The 15,935-nt window shown below is 35.7% G+C and overlaps 1 protein-coding gene across 1 annotated transcript in view; it reads right to left on the bottom strand.

Moving 5' to 3' along the window:
* The window catches only part of LOC120413308 (protein lozenge-like), an 84,756-nt gene that overhangs the window by 29,925 nt on the left and 38,896 nt on the right, over positions 1 to 15,935 (bottom strand). Inside the window, exons 4-5 of the mRNA XM_039574070.2 lie at positions 15,456 to 15,569; positions 2,274 to 2,561 (exon numbers count right to left, since the gene is read on the bottom strand). Coding sequence (XP_039430004.1) covers positions 2,274 to 2,561; positions 15,456 to 15,569 — 402 coding nt within the window. The remainder of the gene's footprint in view (positions 1 to 2,273; positions 2,562 to 15,455; positions 15,570 to 15,935) is intronic.

Here is a 15,935-nt window from a genome sequence, read left to right as displayed (position 1 = left end):
TTATGGTTCGGCAAAAGTCCCCCCATCGGAACACCCGCCGGGGACTCTGGGCACCAAATGGTGGCCAATTCCAATTATCAATTCCCGCTCATGCCGGCTGGCATGTCTTGGCGTGTCCATGCCTCCAGGCTATCTGCTCCCGGGCCTCCAGGCTATCTGCTCCCGGGCCTCCAGGCCGTCTGCAAACGGGCCACCAGGCCATCTGCTCCTGAAGTGTTCTCGTCGACGTCCAGCAACAGAATGAATTTTCGGGACCGACCGAGCCGCGTTTTGTTAATTTAGATCGGGGACGTATGCCCCGCCTTTTTGCACCCATTCTCCTACATCTCCTTATTCGCTTTTTGCCGCGTCGACGATCCGAAAATTATGAGGTAGAGTGGGGGTGATTTTAGATACATCAATCTCACGTCTCTATATTGACTGATTGGGAAACGTTTATTCAACCAACCAGCGTGCACCAAAAAGAGGGGAAATTTGCCGAGAGGGGAATTCGTCACGTAACGTTTTCGCTTCGCGAAAATTTTGGATTGACACCACGTATAGAAACCTTAGGACAAAGTTCTTTGTCAAAAAAGTCCACCCAATTGTAAGTGAGCATTTTCCAAAAAAAAGTAAAAAAAACAATTTTTCGACATTAAATTGCCTAGAAGAACCCAAAAACATTAATATTGGTCAATTATCGAAAGTGCATTTTGATCATTGGACAATAAACTATCATTTAAAAAGTGAGCACCTATATTTGTTGACAAAACCTTAAAATGGGGCAAGCAAATTGCAACATTTTGGGTGCCCGAAATGCGAACGGAGCGCTGTGCTCGCAGAATCAAAATTAGATTAAAAAAGATAGGAGGAACATACACCTTAGATTTATTAGTCCTTTATGTAAAATCGTCTCAGCTTTCGAATGGATTTGTCAGTTTTTCGATAAAGCGGGGCGCCGGCCTTCAAAAATGACTTTTAAAAATACATTGGTGTTTTGTGGCTAAAAAATGTATGGAACGGTATTTTTCTGACAAGTTCATTCGAAAGCTCTGCTCATTTCCTTTCCAAAACACCCCTAAACATCAAGGGTTCGTTGAAGTTTTGCAAAGTTATTAGCAATTTTGTAGGAGCGCCTAAGTCAAAAAATTACCAATTAAAAAAAATGTTTTAGCTTCGTGGCGCCGAGGTGAGGACAAATCTAACCAACCAAACATGGTTTCGTTCATAACTTGGTGGGGGCTATTGGAAAAGTACATTGCATTTGATTTTTGAGCACCTTGTGTAAATAGTGGTCCACTTTCAGCGAGAATTACTCTAATAAATAATATGTGTTTTTGAAACACAATTAAAAAATGTGAAAACTTGTGATTCGTGCTTCGAATTCAGTATAAAATGCAATATAAATCGATAATTTTACAAACAAAACTAGTTTTAACAAATTTCAGGCAAAATTCCGACTTTTTAACAATTTTACCTAAAATTTATATGTATTTTCCTTAAAAGCTTATACACTTAGTTAACTAAATATAAACATTGATTTTTTTTTCTTAAAAACTATATCAGCTACTTTAGTGATAGTACATTTAGCGTACAAATAAAGTTTGAACATCTTAAATATGATTTTAACAAGAAAAACTATGACTATCAAAGTCACCCCGGAATTAAAACTAAGAATTTTTAAAGTAACTATTTTTCTAAACATTATTGAAAAACCTTTTTTTCCGAAATAGTGCATGGACTTTGTGTAGTCTACCCCAGTACATGTTTTAAAAATAATAATCTTGAGAAAAACCTTACCTGTTGGAAAATATTCTGAAAACAAATTGAAATCCTATCAAAGTCACCCCGGTTTACGGTACCCAATTTAGTAAATTTTGTAAATTTTGTAAATTTAGTAAATTTAGTAAATTTAGTAAATTTAGTAAATTTTGTAAATTTTGTAAATTTTGTAAATTTTGTAAATTTTGTAAATTTTGTTAATTTTGTAAATTTTGTAAATTTTGTAAGTTTAGTAAATTTTGTAAATTTTGTAAATTTTGTAAATTTTGTAAATTTTGTAAATTTTGTAAATTTTGTAAATTTTGTAAATTTTGTAAATTTTGTAAACAATCGACCATTTCACCACCGTCACTTTCGCGCTCGAAAAAATGACTTTAAACTTGTGAATTGCCGTGGCGTAGATGCAAATCCAATTCGTCGATACACACACACACAGACACAATAACCGCGGGGGTCAGCCCTAAAAAAAATAACCAATTTCCCTCCTTTCAACGTCAAGATTTGACTCTTACCGGGCAGGGTCAGATTTGGCTTGTAATCGCTGGACGAGTCCACGCTGGTGTTCAAACTGGAGCTGCCACTGTTGTTGTTGCTGCTGCCGTTGTTGTGATGATGGTGGTGGTGATGATTTGTACTGTTGGCTCCTGCGCCGCCGCTGTAGTTGTTGATGGATGACCCCTTGCCACTGGCGCCGCCGATCCCGGCGCTGGAGCCGGTAGAGTTGAACCGGGCCGGGAAGTGGCTGAAGGCGGGTTGCTCGAGGAATCGGTGCAGCGGGGGTGGTCGCAGCTGGGGGGTGTCTGAAAGTTGAGGGGGCGTTCGTTAAAGACGTCACGATTTTTTTTTTAAATTAGTATGAAAAATTGTTCAGAGCTATCACGTCGGTCTTTTCTAAGACCTCCCGATTAAAACCGTTATGACGCCTAGGGTGCGATAATTACCACCTTAAACACCCCTCCGATAATAACACCCTAAGAATCAATTACAAAAGTCTCACAAACAAAAAACCGATACTCAACAACAAAAAAGGAGCAAAGAAAGCGGAACCAGTCCCTTTTCGTCAATTTTCTACGTCCCTTTCCTAACCCAAGCAGGCCATGTGATCGACGACGCCGGACTCCGCCGGGCGGTCTGTTTTGACAGGTTGATTAGGTTATTAGCCAAACATCGTGCCGCCGCCGCCGCCGTTCGTCCCCTTGGGCAGAGAGTCGAATTCTCTTGTGGACGACGACGGAGGTGAAAAATCGACCTCCGTCAAAAGGCTCAACCGCGGTGCATCCATTCACGACCATACGCAAAACCTCGTGGTCCGCGATTCTGACAGAAGGCAGAAAGGGGGGTGTTTGGAAATTACGTAACTTGATGAATCAGAATTGCATTTTTGAGCGGTTTTAACCATCAAAGTGTCAATAAATGAAATAAAATTCATTTTTGAATGATTTCAAAACTTTAATCACGTAATTCACGAACAACCCCCGTCAATCGGAAGAAGACTCGCGGAATAGCCACTCTATCGCACGGTGGATTTCAAACTGTCTCTTGGTTGGTCATTTGTGCGACCCGCTTCAACGTCAAACGGTAGTCACTGAGCACTCGAAATGGAACGGAAATGGGCATTTTTTCGCGCCAAACCGACCAACGCGCGTTTGTGTGTGTACAGGTCACAACCACGGTGACCTGTGGCCGCGAATTACGCAAACACAAAAACGGCCGGCCCCGGTTCGCACTGCGGTTTTTGCGGCAAGATTGCGCTGGCTGGTGTCCTTCCGTCGGTCGCCTTTTGAGGGAGACCACATTTGTTAACTGAATGTTTTTGGGTTGGGAGTTGGGAGAGTGAGGTCGAACTAAGGGGGTTGCACTGTAGTTTAGGTTATGTTTTTAATAGCGTTCAGACTTGATTATCCGAAGTTTTAGGGAAAATTTGACTTTGGATAATCGAATCGTGAAAAAAATTATAATATTTTGTTGTCTAGTTTTTATTTGTTGATCTTAAATATGACCCCAAATATTCTTTAAAGTGATTTGGACATTTTTAATCCAAGAAGACGGCCAAAATAACGGTTATGACATGTTTAGAAAACGCATTTGGTAATGAAACAGACAACCAACAACTAAAATTGAAAAATGAGAATAGAAAAAAGATGAAAAAAAAAATCTGAAATTAATTTATCTAAAGTTCCTTAGAAACCTTCGGATAATTGGGTTTTTACTGTATCTAATTTTTTTTTTCGAAATTATACTTGGGTAATTCTCCGCCAACTCACACAGCAGTTGCCCCGACCCCTCTTCGATTTGCGTGAAACTTTGTCCTAAGGGGTAACTTTTGTCCCTGATCACGAATCCGAGGTCCGTTTTTTGATATCTCGTGACGGAGGGGCGGTACGACCCCTTCCATTTTTGAACATGCGAAAAAAGAGGTGTTTTTCAATAATTTGCAGCCTGAAACGGTGATGAGATAGAAATTTGGTGTCAAAGGGACTTTTATGTAAAATTAGACGCCCGATTTGATGGCGTACTCAGAATTCCGAAAAAACGTATTTTTCATCGAAAAAAACACTAAAAAAGTTTTAAAAATTCTCTCATTTTCCGTTACTCGACTGTAAAAAATTTTGGAACATGTCATTTTATGGGAAATTTAATGTACTTTTCGAATCTACATTGTCCCAGAAGGGTCATTTTTTCATTTAGAACAAAATTTTTCATTTTAAAATTTCGTGTTTTTTCTAACTTTGCAGGGTTATTTTTTAGAGTGTAACAATGTTCTACAAAGTTGTAGAGCAGACAATTACAAAAATTTTAATATATATACATAAGGGTTTTGCTTATAAACATCACAAGTTATCACGATTTTACGAAAAAAAGTTTTAAAAAAGTTGGTCGTCATCGATCATGGCCGTTCATGGTCACCCGCGACAGACACGGACGACGAAACAAAGAGAAACGCAAAAAGTAACTTTTTCAAAACTTTTTTTGTAAAATCGCGATAACTTGTGATGTTTATAAGCAAACCCCTTATGTCTATATATCAAATTTTTTGTAATTGTCTGCTCTACAACTTTGTAGAACATTGTTACACTCTAAAAAATAACCCTGCAAAGTTAGAAAAAACACGAAATTTTAAAATGAAAAATTTTGTTCTAAATGAAAAAATGACCCTTCTGGGACAATGTAGATTCGAAAAGTACATTAAATTTCCCATAAAATGACATGTTTCAAAATTTTTTACAGTCGAGTAACGGAAAATGGGAGAATTTTTAAAACTTTTTTAGTGTTTTTTTCGATGAAAAATACGTTTTTTCGGAATTCTGAGTACGCCATCAAATCGGGCGTCTAATTTTACATAAAAGTCCCTTTGACACCAAATTTCTATCTCATCACCGTTTCAGGCTGCAAATTATTGAAAAACACCTCTTTTTTCGCATGTTCAAAAATGGAAGGGGTCGTACCGCCCCTCCGTCACGAGATATCAAAAAACGGACCTCGGATTCGTGATCAGGGACAAAAGTTACCCCTTAGGACAAAGTTTCACGCAAATCGAAGAGGGGTCGGGGCAACTTTTCCCGATTTCGTGTGAGTTGGTAGAGAATTACCCACTTATTAACTCTTGAGAAAAAAAAGAAAATATAAATATTGAAATAACAGGCCAAAGTTTCAATATTTGCATAGAAAAATTGTTTTAAAATGAATTTTACACTAGTTCAGTTGTTTTGCAATCATTTATTTTCAAAAAATGTAAGATTTGACGAAAATAAAAATTTCAGCAAAAAAAAACAAAACATTTTGCGATAAAAAACATCGAAGATTTTAAAAAATTTAAATGATTTTTAAATTAACAAAACCATTCTAAAAAAGATTCTAAACGCTTTGGAATGCATTTTGAATTGATTTCAGCCGATTGCAGTTCAATTTCCTTTTAAATTTTGATGTTTTTAGAAACAATATTTTTTTTCCCTCTGATTTTTCGGGCCAACTTTGTTGACAAAAACTTTAACTAAAATTTGTACCAGCCTAAAAGGAAAATAAAGCGAAAATAAAAAGAAAATAAAAGGAAAAAAGGGAAAATAAAAGGAAAATAAAAGGACAATCAAAGGAAAATAAAAGGAAAATAAAAGGAAAATAAATAGAAAATAAAAGGGAAATAAAAGGAAAATAAGGCTGGTACAAATTTTATTTAATGTTTCTGTCCCCCCCCCTTCCCCTCCCTCCGAAGTTGGCCCGAAAAATCAGGGGGCAAACAAATTGTTGATTCAAGCAACTTTAAAATGCAATCAACTGAAATCAATTTTAAATGCACTCCCCTGCGTTAAGAATATTTTTTAGCATGTTTGGGTTGATGTGATTTTTTTTAATTTTTAAAAATTTTCGTTGTTTATTTTGTTTTTGTCAAATCTTACATTTTTTGAAAACTAATGCTTGCAAAACAACTGAACTAGTGTAAAATGCATTTTAAAACACTTTTTCCATGCAAGTGTTGGAACTTTTGCTTGTTATCTCATTTTTTTAAATATATTTTTGCCCCCCTCGACCCCGGCCAGAGTCAAGGGCAAAAACTTTGAAAAATATTTGCATCGGTCTAAAAGAAAAATAAAAGGACAGTAAAAGGACAATGAAATGAAAATAAAAGGCAAATAAAAGAAAATTAAAAGAAAAATAAAAGGAAGATAAATGAAAATGAAAGCAAAATAAAAGTAAAATAAAAAGAATATAAAAGGAAAATAAAAGAAAAATAAAAGGAAAATAAAAGGACAATAAAAGGTAAATAAAAAGACAATAAAAGTAAAATAAAAGGAAAAAATAGCAAAATAAAAGCAAAATTGAAGAAAAATAGAAGAAAAATAGAAGAAAAATAGAAGAAAAATAGAAGAAAAATAGAAGAAAAATAGAAGAAAAATAGAAGAAAAATAGAAGAGAAGTAGAAGAAAAATAGAAGAAAAATAGAAGAGAAGTAGAAGAAAAATAAAAGGAAAATGAATAGAGAATATGAGGAAATTCAGAGAAAACTTAAGAGCAAAATTAAGAGGAAAATAGAGAGGAAGATTAAAAGAAGAGGAAAACTAATAGGAAAATTAAGAAAAAAGTCAAGAGAAAAGTTAAGAAAATTAAATTAAAAGAAAAATACAAGGAAAATAAATGAAAATGAAAGGAAAATCAAAGAATAATAAAAGGATAATAAAAGAAAAAAAAGTAAAATAAAAATTAAAGGAAAATAATATGACAATAAAAGTAAAATAAAAGGAAAAAATAGCAAAATAAAAGGAAAATAAAGAGAAAATAAAAGAAAAAAAAGGGAAATTAAAGGAAAATAAATAGAAAAAAATAGAAGAAAAAAAAAGGAAAATAAATAGAAAATATGAGGAAAATTTAGAGCAAAATTAAGAGGAAAATTGAGAGTAAAATTGAGAGGAAGATTAAAAGAAGAGGAAAACTAATAGGAAAATTAAGAAAAAAGTTTAGAGAAAATTTAAGAGAAAAGTTAAGAGAAAACATAAGAGAAAAATTAAGAGGAAAGTTAAGAGGAAAATTAAGAGGAAATTTAAGAGAAAAATTAAGAGACAATTTAAGAGAAATATTAAAAAGATAATTAAGAGGCAAACAAAGGAAAATAAAAGAAAATGAAAAGGAAGAGGAAAGAGGAAAGAGGAAAGAGGAAAGAGAAAAGAGGAAAGAGGAAAGAGGAAAGAGGAAAGAGGAAAGAGGAAAGAGGAAAGAGGAAAGAGGAAAGAGGAAAGAGGAAAGAGGAAAGAGGAAAGAGGAAAGAGGAAAGAGGAAAGAGGAAAGAGGAAAGAGGAAAGAGGAAAGAGGAAAGAGGAAAGAGGAAAGAGGAAAGAGGAAAGAGGAAAGAGGAAAGAGGAAAGAGGAAAGAGGAAAGAGGAAAGAGGAAAGAGGAAAGAGGAAAGAGGAAAGAGGAAAGAGGAAAGAGGAAAGAGGAAAGAGGAAAGAGGAAAGAGGAAAGAGGAAAGAGGAAAGAGGAAAGAGGAAAGAGGAAAGAGGAAAGAGGAAAGAGGAAAGAGGAAAGAGGAAAGAGGAAAGAGGAAAGAGGAAAGAGGAAAGAGGAAAGAGGAAAGAGGAAAGAGGAAAGAGGAAAGAGGAAAGAGGAAAGAGGAAAGAGGAAAGAGGAAAGAGGAAAGAGGAAAGAGGAAAGAGGAAAGAGGAAAGAGGAAAGAGTAGCTTCCAACATTTTTGACATTTCTTTTCGTCCAAAACTGAATACAAGACAGTTTTGCTTAATAATTTCTGATTGTAACTCGTTTTTCCTCCTTGTGCAGTGTTCAGTCGCACAATCTGAGCCCAATTAGTCAGCAAACTCATAGGATTGTCCCCACAGGAGTGCCGACAATTTCCCCTAAGCCCCTGGGATGAAATGGCTCACTTTGGTGGCCAAAACACTCACAAACAAACAGATCCCCTTTCTCATCGTCATCGTCAAAAGCTTCAACCGAAATGTCGTCCTCAACTCCACAAAAGGGGGTATGATTTTGGTTAAATATGCAACCGTTTAATTTGCTTGCAATTTCCAGCCCTCCTCCCAGTCGTACTCTCGGTTTGGGGCTGTAAAGTGTGTGTTGTCTTGTCCAACAAACAGGTAGGACCTGTGGGGGGGATCGAGGTATTAAAAATCGGAAAATTGAACCCCAAACTGTCCCACTGGATCTGCTGTTATGGGCCATCAACATTCGTTGATGTCGTTTTGCATTCCCTCATGGCAGCACTGGTCGACGAAATTTGTTGATACAATTTCTTTTTTTTGTGTGCAAGTTTTCAATTTGTCTTCTAAAGATGATATTCAATTGTGAAAAAAATTGTTAGCAAGCTAGACAAGACACATACGTTTTGTTTTTCCCCAGAATAAAAAAAAACAAAATTTCCTGCAATGTAATACCACCTTTAAGTTGCACGCGAAACTTGCATGCAAGTTTTTAAGTAAAGAACATGGATTCAGCCAAATTTTAACGCTTCCAGTTTTGCTCTGGTCGAATCGTTCTGATCCAACGTTTGTATGAATAATGAAGGAGGTATTACATTACGGGAAACTGTTTCAAAACTAGAAAAGCGACCTACATGGTGTTTTTTTTGAAGACCAGTGTAATGGAGAGCCCAAAACAGAGGATGCACCGGAGAGCTCGGGCTCGTTAAAATCTAAAATCCGGAGATGGACTCGGGGGTGCCTCCAAAACTGCACCAGAACGAACGAATGCTGGTCCCCCGCACAGGTCATCAGGTATAAATAATTTGGCCACTCTTCTGTCTGTTCTGTCTGTTGTCGGTCCGAGGCCAAGTCGGACGTCAACGGATGCCTTTTTCGAGCTAATGACAGAGGAGGACGTTCCGGATTTGGAGAACCCTCGGCAAAACACCATAAAGAGGCAATTACATAATTTTTCGTCGGGGACCTTTTACCGGAGTCGGTTCCGGAGTCCGAATTTCCGAAAAGGATCTATTTGGGACGTTAAAATAAATGTTGGTCATTCAGTGCGATGTCCCAAAATTTCGAGGATGTCGATGACCCATGAGATAGCGCGCGCACGTCGTGGGAAACTATCGCTTGGCCAAAAATCGTAACAAAAACAAAAAAAAAGAAAATTAATCTCCGCAACCAAAACAAACCTCGCCAAAAAGATAAGAATACCCCTCTTCGCCTCCTCCTCCTCCTTCTCAGCTGGACATGTGATCAAAATAGGTTCGGACTCTCTCTCTTTGCCTCGTTTTTTGCGGTTTTTATTTTTGCTCGTTGTCGCCGGGTTAATCAGCGGTTAATGAGTTGTGGGAAACCAGATAAGGATCGCGCGCGGCGTGGTTTTACAGTTAAGATACAGAGCATTGCCTGTACAACTAGTACAATATATATAGTAGTAAAAGAGGGAAAGCATTGATGCCAATGACAGTTGCTGCTGGTGTGGGCGGTGTGGGAAAGTGTTAGGGTGGGAGAATTACGAGGGGTGAAAATTATGCTTGAAATTAAAAGTTTTCTAATAGGAATTTGAAAAAAATATTGAAATAAAAAAATACATTAAAATTCTAACTAAATTATTCATCGTGAGTAAGTTTAGAAAATTTACAACGAATTTCATTTTTTAACATTATAAATCGGATCAATAGGTTTCAAGATACTATCAATCGATAGCACTGGATCAATAGAGTTTAAGATATAATAGATAAAAATTGAGAGTTAAATGGGTAGCACTTTTATAGAAAATAATATTTTTCGTGATTTTTCTTCTTTATAAGGCCATAAGGCAACCAAAGGTCGGATCAACAATATCCAGGTTTTCAAATATATTTTTTTCAGAGATGGACGACGTTTCACTTTTTTTTGTAATGGATATATTTTCAGGAAATTTTACCTAAAAATGGATTTTACTCCAAAAAGATACATTTTATTAAAAAATCGCAAAAGTAATTTGTTTTTACTCAAATTCGGTTTAACATCCAAAAATGATTTTAGAAAGCTTATTTGGGTAAAATTTTGAATCTTAAAAAAACAATATTTCATTAAAATCACAGATTGACGAAAATCTAAACGTCTGTCAAACCCAAAAAATTGCACTTTTTGTCCACTAAAACATCTAAAAATAAGAAAAAAATTAAGGTGGTAATATTTGGTAAAATCGAGTACCGTAAACCGGGGTGACTTTGATAGGATTTCAATTTGTTTTTAGAATATATTACAACAGGTAAGGTTTTACTCAAGATTATTATTTTTAAAACATGTACTGGGGAAGGTCACACTAAGTCCATGCACTATTTCGGAAAAAAAAGTTTTTTCAATAATGATTAGAAAAATAGTTACGTTAAAAATTCTTAGTTTTAATTCAGGGGTGACTTTGATAGTCATAGTTTTTCTTGTTAAACTCATATTTAAGATGTTCAAACTTTATTTGTATGCTTAATGTACCATCACGAAAGTAGCTGATATAGTTTTTAAGAAAAAAATCAATGTTTATATTTATTTAACTAAGCGTATAAGCTTTTAAGCAAAATACATATAAATTTAAGATAAAATTGTTTAAAAGTCGGAATTTTGCCTGAAATTTGTTAAAACTAGTTTTGTTTGTAAAATTATCAATTTAAATTGCATTTTATACTGAATTCGAAGCACGAATCACAAGTTTTCACATTTTTTAATTGTGTTTCAAAAACACATATTATTTATTTTTTACAAACTTTTGTAACCTTCTCCTAGTGGAAAATTGTCCAAAGAATCCGAAAATGCATTCCGTTTTCCGATTAAAAACCATGTTCATTGAGAAAATCATGACACTTTGAGAAGTTTAAAATAATGACTTTCATCAACATTTTCTTAACTATAGTTAACTAACTTTTTAAACTTGTCAAAATTTTATGAAAAGTTCTTCTTGAGGTACTTTGAACACTTCTCTACCACAGTCAGTATGTTTCTAAACCATTCCTTACGTATTTTAATTGTACTCTTCATTTTGCGGAAAAATCGCAAACCTATCAAAGCCACCCCGGCTATCAAAGTCACCCCGTTTTACGGTTTTTGTGATAAAAAGTTGAGTTAGGAAAATGTTTTTTTTTGCGTACCTAATAAACCTGAATAGTTCCTATCATAACATGGACCTTTGCCGAAGATATCAAATTGATAAGAATATCCCTTCTCAAGATACAGATTTTCGAATATTTGCATTGAACATTTTTTATGGACAGCCCCCAAATTTGTATGGAGACTTGTATGGAGAAACCAATGATGCAAACTGGCTTATTTCGACCTTTGGAATCGATGGACAAAGTTTCATAAAAATCTAAAATTACAAAATCAAAATTAAAAATAGTGTTTGCCTTTCTTACTAAAGAAAGGTATAGGGTTTGCTTTTGCCTGCAACTCAAGATCAAGCTTCGTAATCCGGGATTTTTCTCGAGAGATATTAATCGAAAAAATCTGCAAAAAAATCATGGACGATCGAATTTCGACGCCCGATCGATTGGCAGAGAATTAGTCTATCTTCAATATCCGAATTTTGGGGATCAATTTGCCGTAGACGTTCAAAGCGTTTTTTTATCCGAAATATTGTATTCGTCGAGCCCTACATCCTCCCAAATTATCATCCATGTTGATAATTATTTCTTGATTTACAACTGTTGGACCAATTAACCATGAGCGAAAACAACTTTGAAAAAGGTAAAAGCCAATTTTTCACCACTTTCCAAAAGTATTCCTTTGGCAATTTATCTAAATTGAATTCTACATACCATAATCCAGACCATAATCGAGCTTCTGAAAAAAATTTGACCTCAATCTGCTCAATACTTTAATGTTACAAATGTTTTAATTCATTCCATGATTGTTTTATTTTGTTATTTTCAAAAAAGAATAAGGGACGTGGAACACTTTTTTGCAAATCTCAACCCCCCCCCCCCTTCGTGGACAATTGTCCATACAAAAAAAAACTTTTTTATATGGAACGTAGACAATCGCCTTACCCCCCCCCCCCCCCCCAAAGTGTCCACGTGGTTTATGGATGGTCCCTAAGCGAAAATCAGTCAAATGAATAGTTCGAATTATTATGAAATTACTAGGTAATTCCAGAAACGCCCAACTACTTGCTCAAAATACCTGTAATTCAGGATTACAATCCAGACATGATGCTGGAAACCCTTTGAACCAAACCAAAAGTGCTACGATTTTGCTCAAACTTGGTGTGAGCGTTACTTGGTCCAAATGATGAGACCGTTTTTTGCAATTAGGATAGTCCTAGCCGAGTTAGGGTGGTTCACATAGAGGCATTTTTTTTAACAATTGTCTCAAAATCGAAATGGCTAAATTTCCAAATTTTGAAAATATAAACCAATTAAAAAAATTCGAGTAATTTTATAGCCTTTCCTCAGTACAGTGAACTCTCTCGTTGTCGATATTGAAGGGACCGTCGATAGTCGACTGAAAAATTTATTGACAGCTGGAGCAATATTGATATCGAGAAGATCGACAGCCGGAGAGTCGACTGTATTTAATTTGTTTTTGAATATTGAAATTGTAATTTCAAATATTTCAATCATAATTAAATTATAGCTAAATTTGTGAAAGTTGTCCCACGATGTACTTTTCCCAGGTAGGTTGATGTGGGGCTATTTCCTAACATTTTAAAAACAGAATCGACATATTTCGTTGGGGTTCTGTTGCAACTTTCTCAGTTTTCTTTGAAATTTCTCCAAAAGTAAAGCTAAAAACTAACTAAAAAAAAACAAAGATTTCATTGCACAACAGACCGTAAAGGAGGTATCAGACTATGGCAAACAAATAAACAGAAATAAACAACAAATTGACATTATTTAAAATTGCTTTTTTATCAAGACTTTTAAAAAGAGCGAAAGAGCCGTTCAAAAGAGCTCCTCATTTTAAAGAGCGGCTCCAAAAATAGAGCGGTTTTGCCCACCTCTAACTCCACTATGCTTGTTAAATTGTAAGTATTTATCCTCAAAAGTCGAGGCAAGCTCAAAATTATTCATCCATTCAGGAGATATGATTTTTTATTAATTGTGGTCTAAGTGAAAATGGCTGAAAATGCATTTAAGGACCACTCTAATTCGGCTAAAACAACCCAAATCGCAAATTAACAAACAAAAAATCCTCGTTTTGATTATATGATTTGTATCCTGCTGGTTTGACGTAGATCCACTTAAAAAGATATTTTTTGAAAATTTTATTCAAAAAAAAAAAACAAAAATAAAATAAAATTATCTAAATCCTTGTTTGGATCATTTTTGATTTTTACCATTGTTTAATTTAAAATTTTCAAGTAAATGTTTGTTTAGATAATTGAGCAATTCCCTGAGATTTCGGTATTTGATTTTTTTTGTATTTTTTATTCGGCTGAAACTTTGTTAGTGCCTTGGGTATGCCCAAAAAAGCCATTTTGCATCATTATTTTGTCCATATAATTTTCCATACAAATTTGGCAGCTGTCCATACAAAAATGATAAATGAAAATTCAAAAATTTGTATCTTTTGAAGGAATTTTTCGATCGATTTGGTGATTTCGGCAAAGTTGTAGGTATGGATAAGGATTACACTAAAAAAACGATACACGGTAAATTTTTTTTTGCGATTTCTAATTTTACTTTTGATCACTAAAACTTGATTTTTTTTTATTTTCACTATTTTTTTTTTATTTTCTGATATGTTTTAGGGGACATCAAATGCCAACTTTTCAGAAATTTCCAGAATGGGCAAAAAATCTTTGACAGAGTTACGAATTTTGGAAACAATACTGATATTTCAAAAAATCGAAATATTGGTCGCAAAAATTATATTTCAAAGAAAATTTAATTTTATAAAAGGTGTCAATCAAATATAGAGTTTAGTAATAATTATTATTTGCCTGAAAATATTTTTTAAAATTAATTCCCACATTTCCTCGCCTAGCACTGTCTCCAACAGAGATCGAGCGGCGCCCAACTTCTTATCGCTTATCACATGTCAGTGCGACATCACTTTCGCAACAAGTCCAAACGTGAACAAACACGCTATGCAACATAAACACATAAAAGCAAGCAATATTTTTCGACAAAACATCCCTCACTTGGTTCCCACCACATTTTCGATATTTTTTTTCTCATTTTATTATTTTAGCATAATTACCAACCCTTTCTCTCTCTCTCTCTTTTCTCACTCTTATCAGCTTCACATGTGTGTTTGCGTTTGTGACAAGCCCCGGGAGACCACTTGTGACAGACTTTGTAGACCCGACGGCGTCGGCATCGTCACTTTGGTCTCGCCTCCGCTGATAAGGTTTTTTGCCTTTATTTTTCTTCTTCCATCACGAGTCTAGCGGGCGCGCTAGTAGGCGGCGAGTTTATCTAAATCCCTTAAAGTTAATTGAATGTCAGGAGTTGACACTTTTAGAGCCTGCGATTAGCTGGGTTTGGGGCAGATTAATTAAGATACACATGGTGGTTGGTGGGTGGTGATGTTTTCGCAGCTGTTCGTCGTCAAATGCATAATTATTTTATTTTTTAAAAAAGATGGAAAGTGTGTTTTTTCGCCAACAACGGCCTACTACGCGTCAAAGAAATGAGCGAAAACCGCAACGGCAAATTTACTTTCGATTACAACGAAAAAGTCGACTTGAAGAAGTTTGACTTTGAAAAAAAGGGAAAATTAGGACGCCGATCGCAGATCGTTGGCAAACCGCAAGCATATGCTACAACAAGACGCAACAAAAGAGCAACAAACACACATGTGTGTGATGTACTTTGTTTTTGAAAGTGTAACGAACTTTCGAACTTGCGTCGCCGAACGCCACCCCTATTACGGACGTCAACATTGACGTACCCCTGGACGGCTTGCGAGGAAAGTTGCGCAATCTCAGGTAAGTTTTTAAAAGTGATAGTTTTAAGTGTTCCGGGGCAGTTTGAAGAGATCGGGTAAGTACTAATCTGTCAAACTGTCAAATTTTGTCAATCTGTCAATAATTTTCTAAGTTATGTTTAGTACCTTAAGTAAGTTCAGAAAAGAAAAGCATATGGTTAGGTTCGAAAAAAGGTTCGCGTGTGCGCCAAAAACCTTTTTTTTTGTTCAGGTAGCTTCCACACCGTCTTCTTACTGATTCTTTTCGAAAAACAGAAGCAAAACCCGAAGTTGCTTGTCTTCCTTCTGTTCTCGAGAACTCAGCCAGATGACGTGTTGCAGGGCGTTCAAATTGATTTTAAGAGGAATATTAGCGCGAAAATATACTCACTGGTTTTGGAGCGAGGTTCCCGGGGTCCGTCCACGGTCACCTTGATGGCCTTCGTGTAGGTGGTCACCTGGGGCGGCGTGGTGGACACGGTGATCGTCAGGGTGAAGCTTTTGCCTGTGGGGAAGAGAGGATTTCAAATAAGATTGCTTGTTATAGTTTGCAATTTTAGGTAAATCAGTGATTTCTTAAGGGTAAGTTAGAAAGTCAATCTGTCAAATTCCACTTGCTTGACTACCTCCACTGGTCTACCTCTCAGTACGCTCAGGTATATTAAGGCATTCATCAGAACGTTCTATCCCAGTCTTAGTTCAACCGTAAATCGTTACCAATCTCATCCAGAATGACTTCAACAGAGTCAAATGGTTGTCCAACCATTTCCGCGGAAAAGTTACCTCCAGTGGTGGAAATAACCACCACACTTTCGGAGTTTGAGCAAATCTTCGTGCTACTCGATTTCAAAAGTTTGCTCTCCGTACGCTC

This window comes from Culex pipiens, chromosome 1 (genome assembly GCF_016801865.2).
Source record: "Culex pipiens pallens isolate TS chromosome 1, TS_CPP_V2, whole genome shotgun sequence".
In the NCBI taxonomy this organism is placed as follows: domain Eukaryota; kingdom Metazoa; phylum Arthropoda; class Insecta; order Diptera; family Culicidae; genus Culex; species Culex pipiens.
Note: the sequence above shows the minus strand (reverse complement) of the source record. Positions and strands in the feature narration are given on the sequence as shown.